At 37.5% G+C, this 17,902-nt stretch overlaps 2 protein-coding genes across 4 annotated transcripts; both read left to right on the plus strand.

Moving 5' to 3' along the window:
- The first annotated feature begins 1,034 nt into the window (after window positions 1-1,034).
- On the plus strand, window positions 1,035-2,293 carry si:ch211-284e20.8 (uncharacterized protein LOC563738 homolog). Its single transcript, XM_053512668.1, is given in 8 exon segments — window positions 1,035-1,069; window positions 1,071-1,193; window positions 1,333-1,480; window positions 1,609-1,689; window positions 1,792-1,956; window positions 2,029-2,068; window positions 2,071-2,217; window positions 2,220-2,293. Coding segments are annotated over 8 exon segments (813 nt in total).
- Window positions 2,294-3,360: 1,067 nt separating this feature from the next.
- hps3 (HPS3 biogenesis of lysosomal organelles complex 2 subunit 1) lies at window positions 3,361-17,854 on the plus strand. 3 transcript variants are annotated; one of them, XR_008365700.1, is made up of 18 exons: window positions 3,361-3,862; window positions 5,486-5,992; window positions 6,163-6,337; window positions 6,436-6,518; window positions 6,613-6,805; window positions 7,324-7,405; window positions 7,936-8,090; window positions 9,122-9,230; window positions 10,250-10,425; window positions 11,089-11,269; window positions 11,844-12,077; window positions 13,781-13,966; window positions 14,070-14,264; window positions 14,674-14,781; window positions 15,248-15,454; window positions 15,548-15,638; window positions 16,037-16,243; window positions 16,312-17,854. XR_008365700.1 is itself a non-coding variant. In XM_053513492.1 (17 exons), the coding sequence occupies exons 1-17, from the start codon at window positions 3,646-3,648 to the stop codon at window positions 16,162-16,164; spliced, it is 3,027 nt and encodes a 1,008-aa protein (XP_053369467.1). In that variant the 5' UTR covers window positions 3,361-3,645; the 3' UTR covers window positions 16,165-17,854. The 3 variants fall into 3 exon arrangements, 2 of the variants coding, with proteins under 2 accessions (XP_053369467.1, XP_053369468.1); XM_053513492.1 differs by having other exon boundaries at window positions 16,037-17,854; XM_053513493.1 differs by having other exon boundaries at window positions 6,166-6,337; window positions 16,037-17,854.
- The last annotated feature ends 48 nt before the right edge of the window (window positions 17,855-17,902 follow it).

The raw sequence follows: 17,902 nt of genomic DNA on the forward strand, positions 1-17,902 counted from the left end.
TTGGTGCTTCATACTAGAGCACAACATAGTATTACATAGTTTTATTTGTTTTAAATGATTTTAAACTGTATTTCATATAATTATTTCACTTACTCACTTACTCCATTACTCACTCATTCTCCATATTCATTCTGCTTATCCTGTACAGGGTTGAGGGGGGCCTGAAGTCTATCCTAGGGGACTTGGGGGGACACAGGGCAGTGTACACCCTGGACAGGATGCCTAGGGGTGCCTGTCCATTAAAGGGCACAAGAACTGACACACGACAAAAGAATATAACTAACCCAAGTTCTTAAGAGGCCCTTATAGGGATAACTTTAGAAAATGATATACAGTAGTTGTGATAACACTAGTCAGAGATGGGTAAATTTCAGAAATTCAGGAGGTGCGTAAATGTTGTTTAAGTTAAGACTTTATTTGTTGGGTATACATGACTACACAGTGAAATTCTTGATTCACATATCCCAATATAACTGGGGTAGGGGCCTTGCTTAGAGGTCCAGCAATGGCAACCTGAAGGAGCTCTGGCTTGAACCACTGACCTTTTGATCAGTAACTCAGTGCCTTACCACTCTGCGCTACAATTAGCTTCCACTCCTGCCCTGTTTCCACCTATGGTTCTCCCACTGCAGTTAAACCAGCCGTTCTTCATCAAAAAATGACTAACCTAGCTGCACAAGGATTTTGAAGTGCACGGCTTGTAGACACTTTGTGGTAATAGCGCCAACAAGCGTAAAAAGACCCACCCATTACCTCTTAAACAAACTTACAGTAACTTTCTACATAACCATACTTTTAAATAAACCCACACGCTTGCTTAACAATATTTAAGAGTACTAAGTCCAATCATTTCATATTTTACATTTTATCATTTACATAATCCTTTACAATAAAAAGTTTAAAACATACTTAACCATCGTGTTCCCTCGCATGTTGAGGTCATTTAAACAAACATTGCGTAAGGTTCCTAAAATCACTATTAACGTTATGCAAGATCTCTGACCAGGTTTTTCTAGAGTGATTTAATCAGCAAAATGTTGCAGTTTTGTTTTCTATCACTCATAGACTTATATGCTCAGTGTTTTAGTGTCTCCTATGTTAACAGGATGCCTCAACCCAACTGTGGTAAACGCATCGGAGGTGGCATTGGACCAGATTAATGCAGCCAGGATGGAAAGATACATTTTCTTTTTGAGTGTACAATCTCAACCATGTGACCAAGGTGGCTAAGCTTTAATAATTGTATTTTATTGGATAGACCAACTTTTTGGTGAGGTGGACTTTTTTTAATGAATTAACATGTAAAAATAGAATTGTATGGGTGAGTGTTTAAAGTAAATTGTACTGTATACATATTTGTTCAAAGGAGGAAAGCAAAACTCTCTTAGACCTGACAATACTGTAGATGGGGATAAAGTGTCATGTGATCAGCAGAAGGAGCTGGAAATCATGTGAAATAAGGGGTAAAGCAAATGTTTATGTAAGTCTTTCCAATCATAAAAAATAGGAAATCTGAAATTTTATTTAAAAAAATATTTAGCAAGAATGATTGAAAACATTGGAAGTAATAAATAGAAAAACATAACACTGTTCTGTTAAATATTTTAGGTGTTTGGAACATGTAATGTATCTGTCTCTATTCAGACTGGCATCACTGTTCATAGCTTTAATTGCACCATCCAAGAAGGTGTGGTTCAGTCCTGTAATTCATGAAATAAAAAAGATTGAATATATACTTTAGTTGCTGTATCTGCTTTTGTCTAAGAAAAATGACATGTGTATGTTCATTAGGTTTCAGGTGAGGCCATACATTTTCTTTGTCCAGACTGCCCAACATCAAAGCGGCTGGATTCTAATGTAGTAAAGGCAGCACATCTTTCACTTAATAAATTCAACAGGCAATCACACTCTGCTAATTACTTTACTCTCCTAAACATAACAAAGGCGAGCATACAGGTATGTTTTTTTTAGTTCGAACATGTAACTTGATGCCCCTTCGTTGTACTTCATGATGATCTTTTTCATCAGTGGGTTGTTGGTCCAACCTACTTTGTGGAGTTCATCATACAAGAGACTGTGCCAAAACTTTGAGTGATACTGAGCTGTCTATGTGCAAACCAAAAAGTGAGACATCTGTGAGTAAAAGAGCAACCTATTCAATAAATAATACTGCTACTCATATTTACTATCTATACTGTATATACTATGTGTACATTATTGAATCTTACCAACCGCCACCAACTGCCCTGGTAAAAGGAATCACAATCTTTATCTAAGGGAAATGGATCTCTAATTGAGGAAAAACTTCAAAATGAATGTTTTGTGTAGCCTACTGTATAATAAGACATGTTTTAAACATGAGTTGCCATGTGTGTCTTTATTAAAGTTGTAGATGCAGGTGAAAATTCAGGATTTATAATATCACATGGTGCTTCATACTGGGGCTTGCACAACTATAATGTACTTCTCAAAGTAAAAAATGAATTAAAACTGTATTTGACCAGTCATTTTTTTTCATAGTTTTCCTCACTTACTCACTCACTCTTACCGCGTATTGTGTACATGGTTGAAAGGGCATTGGAGAATAACCCAGAGTACTTGGGGGACACAAGGTGGGTTACACCCTGGACAACATGCCAGACATACAAGCAACCACACACTCACAAAGAAGAAAACTATGAGTAGTTACCTTTAGATAAATAAAAACTGAAAGAATAATTTACCTGTGGAATCCTCTTTAAACTAGTAATTTTGTACTGGATGGCTCACTACACTATACGTCTAAAACTGGTCTTAAAATGTCCACCAACTTCACCTGTTCATATGTGTACCAAAGGTTGGTGTAAATACATACAGTACAGTATATATTGTAAGTCTTACTTAGTAGGGAATGTGATCGAGAAAGTGTTTGTAATTAGTATTTTCTTAGCTCCCCAAGACGCATGAAGCCAGCCAACTGAACACACAGAGGAGCGTGCTATCCCTCATTATCTGCATATATGAGCTTACAGAAAACCACAACTTGCTCATATCAAAGAATGTAAATGTACTGTATACAGGAGTGAGAGAGAGTGAGAGGCCAAGGAAGGACATGTGGTAAGCGGTACTGAACATAAAATACTTCATCATGGATGAATTAATAAAATGACTAGCCAAACCTGTCAAAAAAGTGACCTGTGTACTGTATGTATAACACTGTGCACCATACCATTATCAGAAATTTAATAAACAGTATCTTGTTTCCTGACTATGAGAAGAGAAGTCTTAGCCAATCAGATTGTTGTCAGAGTACTGTAAGTGGCCAATAACTGAGTAGACTGTACATGTTAGTCCCGCCTTGCTCTTGACGGAAGTAACCTTAAGCAGCGCAATACTTTTTAACTAATGTAGTTTCAGAATCGTAAACTGCGTACATTTAAAAGAAGGTACAGTTTATTTTATTCTCTCGGTTTTTTTGTTTGTTTGTTTTTTTCAATAAAAAAAGCCGGAAGCGGAACAGACAATCTGGATAAACTGACGTTTGCTGTTGCTGGATTAGGATCATCACAAGACGGAAAAGCATGTGACACCGGACGGAGTACTGGACTCGATTTAAAGCATGATCGGACCTAAACGCGAGGGAAACGGGTGTTAAACGGTGCTGAAATGGTGCATGTGTATAACTGCCACCCGTTCGCGTGTCAGCGGATCGTGCCGGCGGAGCAGGAGCCCGGGCTGGTGTGCTGCGGCGGGGGCGCGCTGTTCGTCGTCTCCGCGGGAGGATGTAGGATTGAGGCGTATCACATGCAGCAGCAGGAATGTCCTCTAATCTGCCGCTTTTCCACCATGGGAATAGTGCACAGCATCGTGTACAGTCAGATTGGTGAGTCAGAACTAGTCAGAAAACCATCAGTCTAAATGTAAAACACAGTATTCACCAGGTAAATGCCTTCACGATTGCTGCTTTTTAACAGAAGTAACTTTTTTTTTTTCTTACCTTGAGCATCCATCCATCCATCCATTCATTCATTCATTCATTCATTCAAAGCTACTACATGTATTATATCTAGAGGTAAATCCTGAGCTTATCCCAGAAAAACAACACCCTGGATGGGACACAAGTCTACTGCAAGTCATGGTGTACATACTGTACTTACTGTACATAATCACCTACTGTAGGGAGGTACAGTTACTGTGCAACAGCCGCCTTTTATCATATTCCATCCATCCATCCATCCATCCATCCATCCATCCATCCACCTAGGACTGTGCTACACGATCAGCTAGGAACCGTTGAGGACTTCCAGTCAACATTCACATGAACATTTACACACTACGGGCAATTTGGAAACACCACGTAGCCTAATGTGCATGTCTTTGGACTGTGGAGTGCTTTACCCACTAAACAAAGGAAAAACATGCAAACTCCATGCACACAGACCCCAAGGTGGAAATCGAACCCGGACCCTGGTGGTGCAAGACGACAGTGCTGACCACTAAGCCACCATGCTGTCATATATGCTTCATATTACATTCATGAAATAGGAATAAATGGTTTACTGTGACAGGCTGCAAAGTGCCTAATGCTAACCTCAGCAGCAACCTCATTTCCCTTCTTATCCGTTCCAACCACTCAGCATTCAGGTTCTCCTGTGTACTTTCAGTAATCACTAGCCTAATCATCTGTCATCATCTGCACCTGTTTCTCCCTGGTTTATGCTTTAATTCCATGCTTGAATGATTCATATTACACTCTGTGGTTTCACACAAACAAACAAAAACATTCCTCTGAAACTGCTGGACAGAAGTGAAAATGAGAACTGAAAAAAAATAATAATCTTCAGGAAGCCTGGAGAAATATTCCTCAAGACTACATTAAAATACAAGAAAGTGTGGCGTTTTGGAAGCACAATATGTTTCAATGGTGGGGCACAGCTTAAACTTTTGCATGTATTTTGAGGACGAAATTAAACTGGCACGGAGTTGAATCGGTGGTTCGATCCTCAGCTCCGCCAGGTTGACACTGTTGGGCCCTTGAGCAAGACCCTATCTGCTCCAAGGGCGCTGTATCATGGCTGACCCTATGCTTAGTTACGCTTGGATATGTGAAGAAAGAATTTCACTGTACTGTAATGTATATGTGACAAATAAAGGCTTAACTTAAAAAGCAGCAGCACTCACTCTTAAAAATCAATCACATGATTTTTGTTCACTTTGCACAAGTTTGTACTTTTGTGTTTTGTCCATTTATGCAAGTCATGCATATATATAAACAAATATGTAACTTTTATAGCTATATTTTGTTTTTATTACTGTGCCAAAAAGCTCTTTTTTCACAAAAGAAGAAATAAAGAACAAATTGGGCTTTATGACAGTTACTATCCCTGTTGTTCAAGTCAATTTTGTTATTTTTATACGTTTGAATTCCCAAGGGCACTATTACTATAAATTTGAATCATACCTGACTCTCATGTATCATATTTTCTTCTATTCTGTTCCCTTATAGGAGATTACCTGGTCACTATTGAGGAGAAGAATGGTGCCACCTATCTGAGGGCATACACCAACTGGCGCTACCAAGCAGCTGAGAAGATGCGTGTAGGTGTTCGTTTGCTCGGGCACCTCATGCGTGGCTCGGTCCTCCATGGTAACCCCAAGGAACAAATGGAGATTGTAGAGATACCATTGTCGGAGACACCGCTCTGCACTGCCTGCTGCCCCATAACAGGTGCCCTGCTGGTGGCCTGTCCCAAGAGCCTGGTGCTGTTTGGTCTGACGAGGCAGTCGCTTAGCGATCAACTTAATGCTCTTGACTTTGAAAGGCTCCTCATCCTGTATGTTTCTGGTTGGAGCCCATTGCAGGTGGGTCTCTGTTGCGGATACGTGGCCTTGCAAACGGAGCTGGAGGTGCTGGTGGTGAAGCTGGAAAACCTGGAAAAGAGATGTGCATCCAGTGAAGAGCATGCCCAGCCCTCTGTTAATGATTTTGTTGCAACTGGAGTTACTGACATCGGTATGTATAGATATTAGTAGTCCTTGTTGTTTACTGATATAATTTTCTGATGTGTGCATCAAAACTACTGCATGATTTTATAAATAATGCACACTATGGGACAGTTGATGTTATACATTAAATGCTTCAAGACGCTATATGTCAGTTGTACATTCCTGATGTTTCCATAGTAGATGATAAAAAGGAACAACAGAGTCCCATTGAGTCAGACGACTTCTTTGTCTTCCCAAAACATCTGGAGTTGCTGGGAGATATGGCAAAAGATTGTGGAGTGTCTTTGTCTTTAGAATGGACTGGGATGGAGACAGTGGCAAGCAACATGGGAGTTACCTACATCTTGTACAGGTGCAAAAAAAACACCAGTGGGTAGGGGTCTCTTAAATAGTTAGTGTACTTTGTATGCTGTGAAAAAACAGACAGCTCTTTGTCCTCATCTTTTTTAGGAGGTTCGCCCCAGATTTCTTCCAGGGTTGCAGTGTAGAGGAGACACGCTTACACTCCCTGCAGCTTCACCCCATGCACACTGGTAATCAATTTTCCAGGTTATGCTCAGTAGGCATCATGTTCATTTCATGCATCATAAAGTTCTCCATACGCTTTGTCCCTCTCGCTTCGCACAGGTAATCCAGATGATGCGGTAAGCAGCGACGCTGAAAAGCGCGATCCTGCCTGTGTGTTCTGTTTCTTTTCTCTGCCAAATGCTGGTTACATGTACAGCCTGAAGAACACTGTAGAGCTCGTCTCCACCTATCAATATCCAGAAAAGGCCCATCAGGCTTTGCTGTGCAACCAGTTTCTACATGTCATCACACGGCAAGACATTATTGTGTATCATGTTGCAGATGTGGCTGGTGGTCCAGAACAATAGAGTTCTCTATTTGGGGACTGGGGATGCTGTTATAGAAAAAATATTAAATATTAATATCAAAAACTGTTATTTAATGGAGATTTCCTTCCATATACATGTGCTTAGAGACCACTTAGTGGTTATGAATTATATTTGGTAAAGAAGAGCACATTTTTATAATGTGTTAGTATAATTTAGATAACATGGATCATCAACCAGTCAGGACCTAGACATAAACCTGTGATTTGCATGTATAGAAAATTAACCTCTTGATTAATCAGCATTGAGAATTTAAACAAGATTGTAGTAATAAACCTATTATGATTCTACATTTTTTTTTAATTAGATTCGTATATTACCTTTCCTGCATCATCCATGTCTTCTCATGATGTACATTTCCCCCATTTGTTAGTTTGTTTTTCTTAAAAGAGCTCTAAAGCAAGGACGTAAAGTCTTTTTATGTATTTATTTATTTGTTTTTTAGAAATGCTCTGCAGTGTTTCACCGTGAGATGCAGTGCTGTGGCTGCCCGAGTCGAGGACCCCTACATTGACACCACCATGAAGGTAAATAGGTTTAGAATGTGGCCAGGACCTGCAAAATGTCTAAACAGGAGTTAACCTTTGACCCCAGACATCTGTATATTTGTAGGCTCAAAAAGGAGATCAGTATTGTGTTGTGAACCACATATTTTCATCAAGCCCATATATGGTTTATATTGTTTCATCTTGGAAGAGAGGAATTTAAGGGCACGAAAAAGGGACAGCAAACATATTTCCCAAACAAGAATTTGCTCGATAAGATCTTACTTAAGTGTTACTTATTTATTAATTTCTTTTAAAGATTTCCACCGCGTGTAGTAAATATACACAAATGACACATGGTTTTAACCCTGAATTAGCATGAAATAGATCACTGGATTAAGTGCATCCAACTCGATTAGTGAAACTCTATTTCTCCCACTAACCTCTACCATATACAGTACATACTGTATGCAGCTCTCACAAGCTCTAGCAAGTGTTTGGAAATATCAGATTTTACTCCACTTCGCATCCTCCCTTTTGTTTATTTGATTTTTTTCTGTCTACCTGCCCAGGCTTGTCCTCCCTTCACTATGGAGGTTTGCGCCCTCCGTATTCAGCTGTTCATCGGTCTGAAGTCTCTGTGTCATGACGGGAATCACATCGTGCTGCTCACAGCTGCTGACGTCGAGACCAAAGCGGAGACCGAGCGAGCGGCTAAAAAAACTATGTAGGTCACTTTTGTTTCATGTTTAATGCAGATTATTTAGAAAAAAAGATGCTGTGATATTTCGCTCTTGATTCTTGCTTTGGTGGTTTGGCTGCAGGTTTTCCCATTCCAATAATGATAAATATTAAATATAGTTTTGTTGGATGAACAACAAAAAGATTGTATGTAAGCAGTTTGATAAATATTTTATTGTAAGATTTTATTCTTTGGCAAATATTAGTACCACTGATTAACTTCTCAACTGCATGAAAGGATCGTGAATTCTGTGTTCATTAAAAAATAAATGCATGAAACTAATACCAAAAAAATGAAGAACATTTATGGCCATAATGCCAGTTCGCTCCACAACTCATGCAAATGATATATGCTGTGTAGGTATGTAAATGATCTCCTGTTTCATGCTTCACATCCATTTGCTCTGACACTCAGCGAATACTCTGTATTGTAGCAAATCAAAAGAGCTGAAATCACTGGCAGGGATTTTCCTAGCGGTAGGTATAGACCTGTTCAAGAACCCAGGTCTGGAGAGCTTCCTGTCCAGGTCCTTTGCGTAAGTCAGCGCTGTGTGTTCCCTCTAATAACATGCCGAACATACAGTAAAAACTTGCCCTGAAAGAATGCTAACTTACCCCTGTTCGTGTGCTAATCCTGTGTAAACCCACTGAATCTAACATGCATTTGGATATATTATTATCATTATTATTATTATTTATTTATTTTTGTCGGTCCAGCTGAAAAAAAAAAAACTGGCACATAGGTTAAAATAAAGTTGGCTTATGTAGTGCAATTGGATGACATAGATTCCAAAAATCTGTTTATTCCAAAATAAATAGATAAGATCAGGAGATGAAAGGCAAACCAATTTTATTTATCATAATTGCCAGATTCTGTTTTTTTAATAGGTTAAAGTTATTTGTCTAAAATTAAGACACAAATCGGTAGTTGTGCATGTTTTTTGCCTTTAAAAACATTAAGGAACACTTAATTCTTTTTCTACTCATTGGTATTGTATTATATTATTTTGGTACTAGGTCCAGGAAGACCTCAGTGTCAAAGATTAAGGAGTCCAGCGAGAGTGGCCATGGCTGGAACCTGTATGTGATAAGCACAGTGTCCACACTGCAGCTCTACAGAGAGATGGTACAGTTTAACTCTAATCTGTGCAAGTGTAAGTCTTGAGCCACCACTCATTTCTTTATATTCTTCCAAAGAGAACTTGATGAAGTGAGAAACAGGTGCAGATGTTGACAGATGATTAGCCCAGTGATTAGTGTACTAGTGATGCTGAATGCGTGGAACAGATGAGAGGGGAAATGAGATTGATGCTGAGGTGGTTACATAAACAACCGATTAAAAAAAAAATTTTTTTAGGCACTTTAAAGCCTGTAGGGGTAAAAATTTGTTCCCCTTTCTTTAATTTAATCTATATAATTTAATTTAAAATGAAGAAATGAGGGGTGGCTCATGATATTTGTACATTCCATCGTCTATGCACTAATGCAAGCATGTAAATAAGAGATGTTGTGGGGCAGAGCTTCAGACATAAGTGTCAGTATTGGACAGAATGAAGGAGAATTTTCTATAACACGAGCTCAGATGGTAGTTGCAGCTACAAGGTAGATAAGATACAGTATATTGTAATGAGTATTTGTATAAAATGAGTGCAAGTCACCGGGGAACATTAAATGTCTTCATAAACAGTTAAATTGTGGACGAGGAGGTTATTAGAAAATTAAGAATGTAATCATGGATAAATTGTATACAGTATATGAAGAATTAATACACTTGGCATGTGTGTGTGTGTGTGTTAATTGGATGGAAGTATACCATCCAAGTAACACACACACACATGCTTGATAACTCGTAGCAAGGCTATATCAGCTCAGAGATTAGCACTGTTAGCCCGCATCACCTCCAGTCTACAGTATGTAAACGAAGATTGCATGCATTCTTTATGCTATGTGGATTCTTTCCTGGTACTCTAGTTATATCTCACACTCCAACACAAGTTATGCACTGTAGGCTAATTGATGTTTCCAAATTGCACATGATTTTGTGCATGTGTCTGTGCCCGTGCCCTGAGATGGGTTGGCGCTCTAGGGTGCCCCTTATTCCCTGAGCTCCCTACAACACTACACATTGTAATTTTTCTCTGGCAGGTGGAGTACAGTAAACGGTATGAGCAGACCAACCAGCTGTCCCGGGACTGTGTTCATCTGCTAAGTGAGGCTCACCTGCTGCTCAGAGCCAGTCTACTCAGTCCGACCACAGACAGAGCCGAGATCCAGCAGGCCTTTCAGGAGAGCTGTGCCCAGCTGGGAGACTGCTTCAGCAGGTGGATCAGAGAAAAACTACTCTAACTGCAATGCAACAACATCATCTAGAGCAGAGTGTTCAACTAAAAATTTAATACTTTACTTAAATAACTAAATAATGTGACAGAACAGAGATTGCTGGTAAACCTTTTATTATTTAAAAATTAATTATTAGTTTATGGCTGTGGGTGAAGTGGTTATCTTTTACCACTTTATGGTATCACTCTGGACTAGCACCATAGACTCTGATCACATTTCTTATAATAAACATAGCAGAGGAAAAACATGTGGCTTTTTCGAAATGGATAATGGAAAATACAATAAAATACAGTTAGAAACTTATACTTTTTGTTAACCAAAAAAAAACTAAGCCACTAAACCATAGCCAGTTCATTATAATTATTATTATTTATTTTATTTGTATTATTATTTTTTTGTCTAAAAAAGCTAGCTGACATTATAAAGATGCTTATATATTCTGGTCTGTATATTCTACTTTTTCTATGCATTCACTTAATTTGTATCAAGGCTCCCTTTAATTGCTACCTTAACATTTTAAGTACAAGCACAAATTCACATTTTAAATTTTTCAATACTCATCATTTCACTATTTAAGTACATGATAATGCGTTTATTTTTTTACAGTGTCTTTCTGGGTGACTGTTCTTCTATTTGCTTTGTAGGCTGGATAGGAGGGATTGTCACTTGGCTCTTCCATACTACAAGATGTCTGGCCTGTCAGTGACAGAAGTAATTCGGAGGAACGCGGCCACATGGAGAGGTCCCGTCCCAGATTATGGCAAAGGGTTCCTCTTCTTCCTTAAGCACTCTCTGTATGAGGAAAACATGGAAGAGCTCAGCGAAGTAAGCAAACCACTCAAACCTAATGTAATAGTTACTGTATATACCCTACCAGTCAAAAGTTTGGACACGACTTCTTATTCCATAGCGTTTTCTGATTTTTATTTCTTTCTACATGCTTTGGATGGTAACGGAAATAATCTGACATCCTTGACTATTTGAGAAATAATTGTATGGCATTAAAAGAAAACAGAATAGATATTTTTTTCTTCATTTCCCAGACTGGATATTAATGTGATAGACATACCCATTATTATAAAAAAAAAAATCATAAGGGTTGTGATTAAGGATTATTTACCATCTCACTAAGGCGCATAATTTTAAATCATATTACAAAACATTACCCTGACATCTACTTTATAAAAGTAGGAAAAATAATTCAATGATTGTTTAATACTAAGTAGATTTTTTAATTTAGTGTAGATATCGTTGTCAGTATTCATAGGACCAAAATTTTTTTACTTATCTGAAAAAAAAAATGTTATGCATGCATCCCTAGTTACAAACAAACATACAGCATGCTGCAAGATTAGAATTGTAGAGGCCATATTATAAAATACAAAGTTTGTTTCTCCAGGAAACTGCTAACACTGTGTTGGAGATCTTCAGTAAGGCTGAGCCAGGCCAGCTCCCATATATAGTGAGCAGCTCATTCATGGGGAATGCAAGTCCTGCCAGTGTCCTTGCACACCTGGAACAGCTGGAGCTCAGTGGAGCTCCATCTGTCACAGTCACGCTGTGTAAGGCTTCTCAGGCACTGCGCTTAGGAGACCTGCTCCTCTACCAACAGCAGATGGATCGGCATGCTGAGGTGAGACGTATTCATGCTTCCATTTAAGGAGGTGTCAACATTTCCTAAATCATTAAAGGCTCTTGACAGATCATACAAATGAAATTGTTTCACTGAGAAAAGGCAGTTTGCTGAAGGGAGTGGATATAACATGCGAAAGGTACACATCTGTGCTGACTTTTTCCTGTTTACGCATTTAGTATTTCAGCCTTAGAAAACAAAAAGGCAAGGAATTAAACAGGAAGAATTTAATCTTTTTGTATAAATATACTGTAATATTTAGGCAGACACATTATTTAGTTTCTTTTTTAAATAGTAAAACATTTATTCTTTATTTATTCATTTATTCATTAGTTTATAATTAATTGAATATAATTGAATATAATTATATTTGAATATAATTAATTGATTGATTAATTCATTAATTTATTTACTTATTTCGTAAAGTCTAATCATTATATATAAGTCAAAGGGTGTTCAAGTCAAACCAGGACTTTTCATTGTGCAGAATAACAAAACTCCCACTCTCTATTTTTCTAAATAATCCCCTGCTACACTAAAAAGTGTCACTTTGACACTTTAAGACTTTAAAACATTTTAATGCCACTTTAAAACAAATATATATATATATATATATATATATATATATATATATATATATATATATATATATATATATATATATATTTCCCCCCCATATTCCTATATTCTATATTTTGTGATATTTTTACATGCCCTTATCTGTACAGTTTGTTTATTTTACTAGTTACGTTTATTTTCCTTTGTATTTTATTTATTTTTATTAATATTTATTCCTTATATATATATATATATATATATATATATATTTTTTTTTTTTTTCTTTTAAGGTCACCGGCGGTCGTATAAGCATTTCACTGCATATCTTACTGTGTATGACTGTGTATGTGACAAGTAAAATTTGAATTTGAATTTGCACTTATTTCAGCATATTACTTGTGCTTGGATACAATCAAGGTAAAACGTTTGCTTTGTATGCTGAAGCCATAATAGACTGCCTGCTTCACGTCTGATACACTGGCCTCCCAGGAACACCTTTTATGGCGCAAAGAGGTCTAAATGGCTTGGAGTGAGGTCAACACTGTACAGGGGATGTAACAATAACTCCTCGCTGATTCTTGTATTGTACAAGTAGTTTTTGTGAATGATTGTATTTATTTTTGAAAGAATTTTTGTATTATTTTTTAAAAGAATTTTTGCTTTTTGCTTGATGAATGTTTATGGGAATAATCGCGTTGGGCTCTGAGCCACTTTCTTCATGAGCCACCTTCATTCATGGACGTACAGCCTCCTTTAAAACATCCGCACCATTTAAATGTTTTAGTGCAGCCAAGTGTCTCATCATCCAGTTTGACTTGAACACCTTTTGTACTGTACTATATTATACTGTATACTCAATAATTCGTAACATTTGTATAAAGTAAAAAGTAAGCATCTGCATTCAGCAGTTTGCTTGTATATCGGGACATTTCTTCAAGTTAAACATAAAGGTTGCAGTTCATCAGTTCGACAATACACATTTTGTCATGTATTTTTTTTAATCTGTCTGCTGATTTCTAATAAGAAATTCAGACAACTCTGCAATAACGTCTGGAGCTTTAAATATTCAAGAATAATCTATATATATTTCTTCGAGAAGCAACACATTTACAGTACACAGTCTTTCTCTGCCCTTCCTTTCATAGATGCTGCAGGTGTATGGCTTTATAGAGGAGCCGAAACTTCTCATGCAACGCAGAGAGAGAGCCGTGGTACCCACTCACCTGGCACGGCACCTGAGGGACACACAGGACGGCTTGTTGGTGGCTGCCATTGTTGCACTTCATGAAAATAGCAAGGTTAAACTGCGGGAGGCTGAACTCTTCTTTCAGGTAAAGCAAACTGATCAGGAATCAGTGTCATCTTTAAATGTGAAAAAGTTCTGCATGGTTTGTGCTTTCTTGTTGTTTTCAGTCTATCTATTTTCTGTATCAGGAGTTGTGTAAGGACAGCACAGAGCCTCAGAGCATTCCTCGGTTGCTGGTAGATTTTTGGGAGGCTCTGCTGGTAGCATCGTCTCAGGAATCGGTCATCCAGGAGCTTTTGTTCCACCTCATCTCTGTATACGTCGAGCACATCATGTGCGGAGAGCGCCCGGGCATTAAAGCGCTTAAAACAGCTGAGGACTTGGTGAGTTCATTAAGAATTAGATTAAATAGGCCTAGAGTGAAGTGTCAGATCAATAGCTACAGATAATCTTATTGATGATCATAATCAGAAAGTGATTCAAATGTTTTACAGAAGAAATTCTTATTAATCATTGTGCATATTTTAACTCCTTCTAGATTTTTTTTAATACAATACAAATAAAGAAAGTGTACATTTGAACCTCTTTAACTAATTCAGATGAAGAACAAATTTCTACTGTACCTGGTGGTCAATGTACTCTTACACCCTGTATATACTTAATGCCAACGTTACATTTTACCTAAACAATTGATGAACCTTGTATAGAAAATGTACACCCCATCTCCCAGGCCTGGCACACAGCTGTACCGTTTGTTATAGCTGTAGCCTTGTTCGGTTTCTTCTTTACCAGATCAACTCTTGCTCTCACTATGGGCCACTGTTCCCGTGGTTAAGCTTTTTAACTCCAGCTCAATACCCCATCACACATGACCACCAAGAAGACCTGCAGAAACTCCAGGTCTGTATTTCAGCACAAGTAACAGTTGATCAGTAGCATGTGCTAAAGTATGTGTATTTGCTGTAAAATCTGTAAAGGTCTAATCTACTGTAACACCTAAGAAACACCTAAAACAGCTGTATTGATTCAGTGCTATATCTAAATATGAACATGCATGAAGAGACATTAATCTGCTGTGTAGAAGGTGAATGAATTCACTTAATGTTGTACTCAATAATAAACTATTCTGTAAAATATTATACTGTATGAATCCAGATTCATAATTCTATAAAAGAGAGAAAATGTATGTGATTTGATGTATGTACTGTATGTGATCATTCATGAATAACATATATGTTTAGCATAAACACATGACATATGTTAGCATGAACACATTTTCTTAAGTCTTTTCTTTTTCCACATTTCTTCAGTGTATGAGTTGAACTCATGAGATGTTTTCTATATCATTCTCTATATTATGTTGTAGTCTCTGCTGTGCGGTCCAACGCTGGACGTGTCCTCAATTGTACCTCTGCTAGAACAGCTACCTGATACTGACAACACTGGCTTAAGCGTGCACTTGCTCTGCACCACCAGACTGGGTCAGCATGAGAACGCTATAGAGAAGCTACTGGACCGCTGCCCTCAAGCCATCATCTCCTACGCCAACCACGAGTTCCATAGTGACAAAATGGTACGCAGATAAAACAATTGTCCCCCCCAAAAAAAGTGTTACTTTCTGTATAGTCCTTAGTCCTTATCTTAAGTACATGGTTGCTCTGTGCAGATTTTGTGGTGGCAAAAACTGGTTCCTGAGCTTTGTAAGAGGACAAGACTTTCTTCAGAAGATAACGGTGTTCTTATCAGCGCTCTTAAAGGTAGCCATCTGTATATTTCGTATGATTATATTAGAATTGAGCTGCGTAGCTAGTAGCCCATGGAACTATTTAGAATATTTTGGGGGGAAAAAAGGAAAGAAAAAACACTATTTTGTCCAGTTTCAGTTGCTTCCCAGTGTTTGGTGTATGTTTTATTTATGACAATTGGCAGTGATGTTTTTGATTCCACAAAATCTAGAAATAATTCACCACTTGTTAACAGAATAAAAGATCATGTAGATGTCAAATTATATATATTCAGGTTTTGAGAGATTCTGACTCAGTTGATCTTAGTCTACTGATTCAGTTTTCCATTCATACATTGATTCAGATGGCTAGTACTTTTCCTTCATATTAAAAACATGTGAAACTCTTTGTTGATGGTGTGTTGGTAACAGAGACTCTGACATTGGTGGCCATGGAGCTGCACCCAGTAGAGTTTTTGGACTTGTTACCGGACGATGGTACTGCACACTTCTTCCTGCCTCATCTTCTCAATTGCACCCAAAAACATCTCCTTACATAAATGTCAGGACACTGTATGAACTAAGAGTAAAACGATATATCATATGACTGTATAAGCTTAATACACAGGAATAAGATTGTATGGATCCTAAATTTTGTGTTTAATTCTATACGATAATATTAACCATAGAACAATTTTATTGTTCCTTATCACAGGAACAATCATATAGGTACATGTTGCACCCCTAATGTGGCAAAACACTAAGGATAACCTTTATTGTAGGCTTCTGTATAGAATATGATTTCAGGACCAGCTGACATATGCTGAATTATTGGTAATTAATTAGTTATTCAGCTGTTAGTAAAGCTGAATAAATAATTTATCTAGATATTATACGCTGCATTTAACTGGACAGAGAGTAAAAGACTAGATGCTGAACTGGAAGAGAATTTTACTAAATGCCTAGACTGTGCTACAAGGGGCGTTCAAGTCAAACTGGGACTTTTCATGAGCAAAAGAATGAAGGCATGAAACTAATTGATATTTACAGAAGATTTCAAGCACAGTGCAGGGATGAGACTCTTAAAACTCTTGCTGCAGTAAAACATTTGAATGGCGGAAACGTTTAAAAGAAGGCCATTCATTGTAAAAGACCGTCCTGGTCGAGGTGGCTCAGAGGCTACTGCAGTCTTTAAAAATCAATGTATATTTTGTTTCATGCATTTTTAGAAGGCGAGTGCACATTGGGTACCAAGAGAGCTCTCTGCCTTTGGACAGAAAACAAGATTGCTAAACTGCTTAGGAATGTTTTGACACGGAAGGCCAGGATGTCCGATCATGGCTCCAGCCTACTAAGAAAACTTTCCACATTGAGGGTATCCAAGCACTAGTGAAATGCTGGGATAAGTGTTTTAGATCCGGTTTGATGTGAACACCCCTTGTACATTTTAAATGGTAATCAGAATTCTGTAATATTTGAGCTGTAATACCATACGCCTCACAGCTCATTCACTTTAGTTCCCATTTTCCTATTTAGTTCCTTACTTGGAATATATTGCTTAGGTAGGTGCTATAACTACAAATCTGTGCATATATTTCATGGTGTGTGTTTTTTTTTTTTTTTTCCATACCTGTGGTTACACTGAGAACTCTAAACTGCCATGGATCATTTGAAACAGATTAAATCAGTAATTGGGCAATACCATATTCAGTATGTAATCTTACCACTAAAAGTTTTTTTTTTTTTTGTATTGTTTTCACTGCAACACATTTTGAGTTTTAACAATTGAATGATTTTTTTTTTTTTAAGTAAACATTATAATCATGTGAGCTTAAGCAGGAACAACATTGTGTTTGATAATGCTTCAGTGCGCTAGGGTTCTTTTATATCCTTTCTTAATCTATGCAGATTTAAGTAGTAATTACTGGAGTCCTCAGTTATAACACTGGAGTCTTTTAGTTGTATAGGCTAAAGCGAGAAGTGATAAGATGTGTATGCCTTGGTTGGTTGCCTTGATGGTTACTTTCCAGTCATGGATGTACTGTAAGTATTTGCACTTTAAGCACTTATCTTTAATTTACCCAGTTGTGCTGATATTTAAACTGTTTTTATTATGTCTTCTTTTTCCTTCAAAGCTGTTTCTTTATTAAACTATACGAAATGTCACAATCTGTTGAGTGTTTTAATGATTTTAGTCTACATTAAGCCATTGCAAATATAGCCATATAGTTTTGTTGGAATATTGAACTTTGAAAAAAGGATTTGAAAAGGGAAGGTGCTGTATTTCTCTATATAGAG

Source organism: Clarias gariepinus, chromosome 15 (assembly GCF_024256425.1).
Source record: "Clarias gariepinus isolate MV-2021 ecotype Netherlands chromosome 15, CGAR_prim_01v2, whole genome shotgun sequence".
Lineage (NCBI taxonomy): Eukaryota > Metazoa > Chordata > Actinopteri > Siluriformes > Clariidae > Clarias > Clarias gariepinus.

What these genes read in the sequence shown, in the direction of transcription:
- hps3 (XM_053513492.1), top strand. Translation starts at nt 3,646, where the DNA reads ATGGTGCATGTGTATAACTGCCACCCGTTCGCGTGTCAGCGGATCGTG. An exon ending in AACTGGAGTTACTGACATCG is followed by an intron (nt 5,993 to 6,162) that starts GTATGTATAGAT and finishes ATGTTTCCATAG; the next exon opens with TAGATGATAAAAAGGAACAA. An exon ending in TCTTATCAGCGCTCTTAAAG is followed by an intron (nt 15,639 to 16,036) that starts GTAGCCATCTGT and finishes TGTTGGTAACAG; the next exon opens with AGACTCTGACATTGGTGGCC.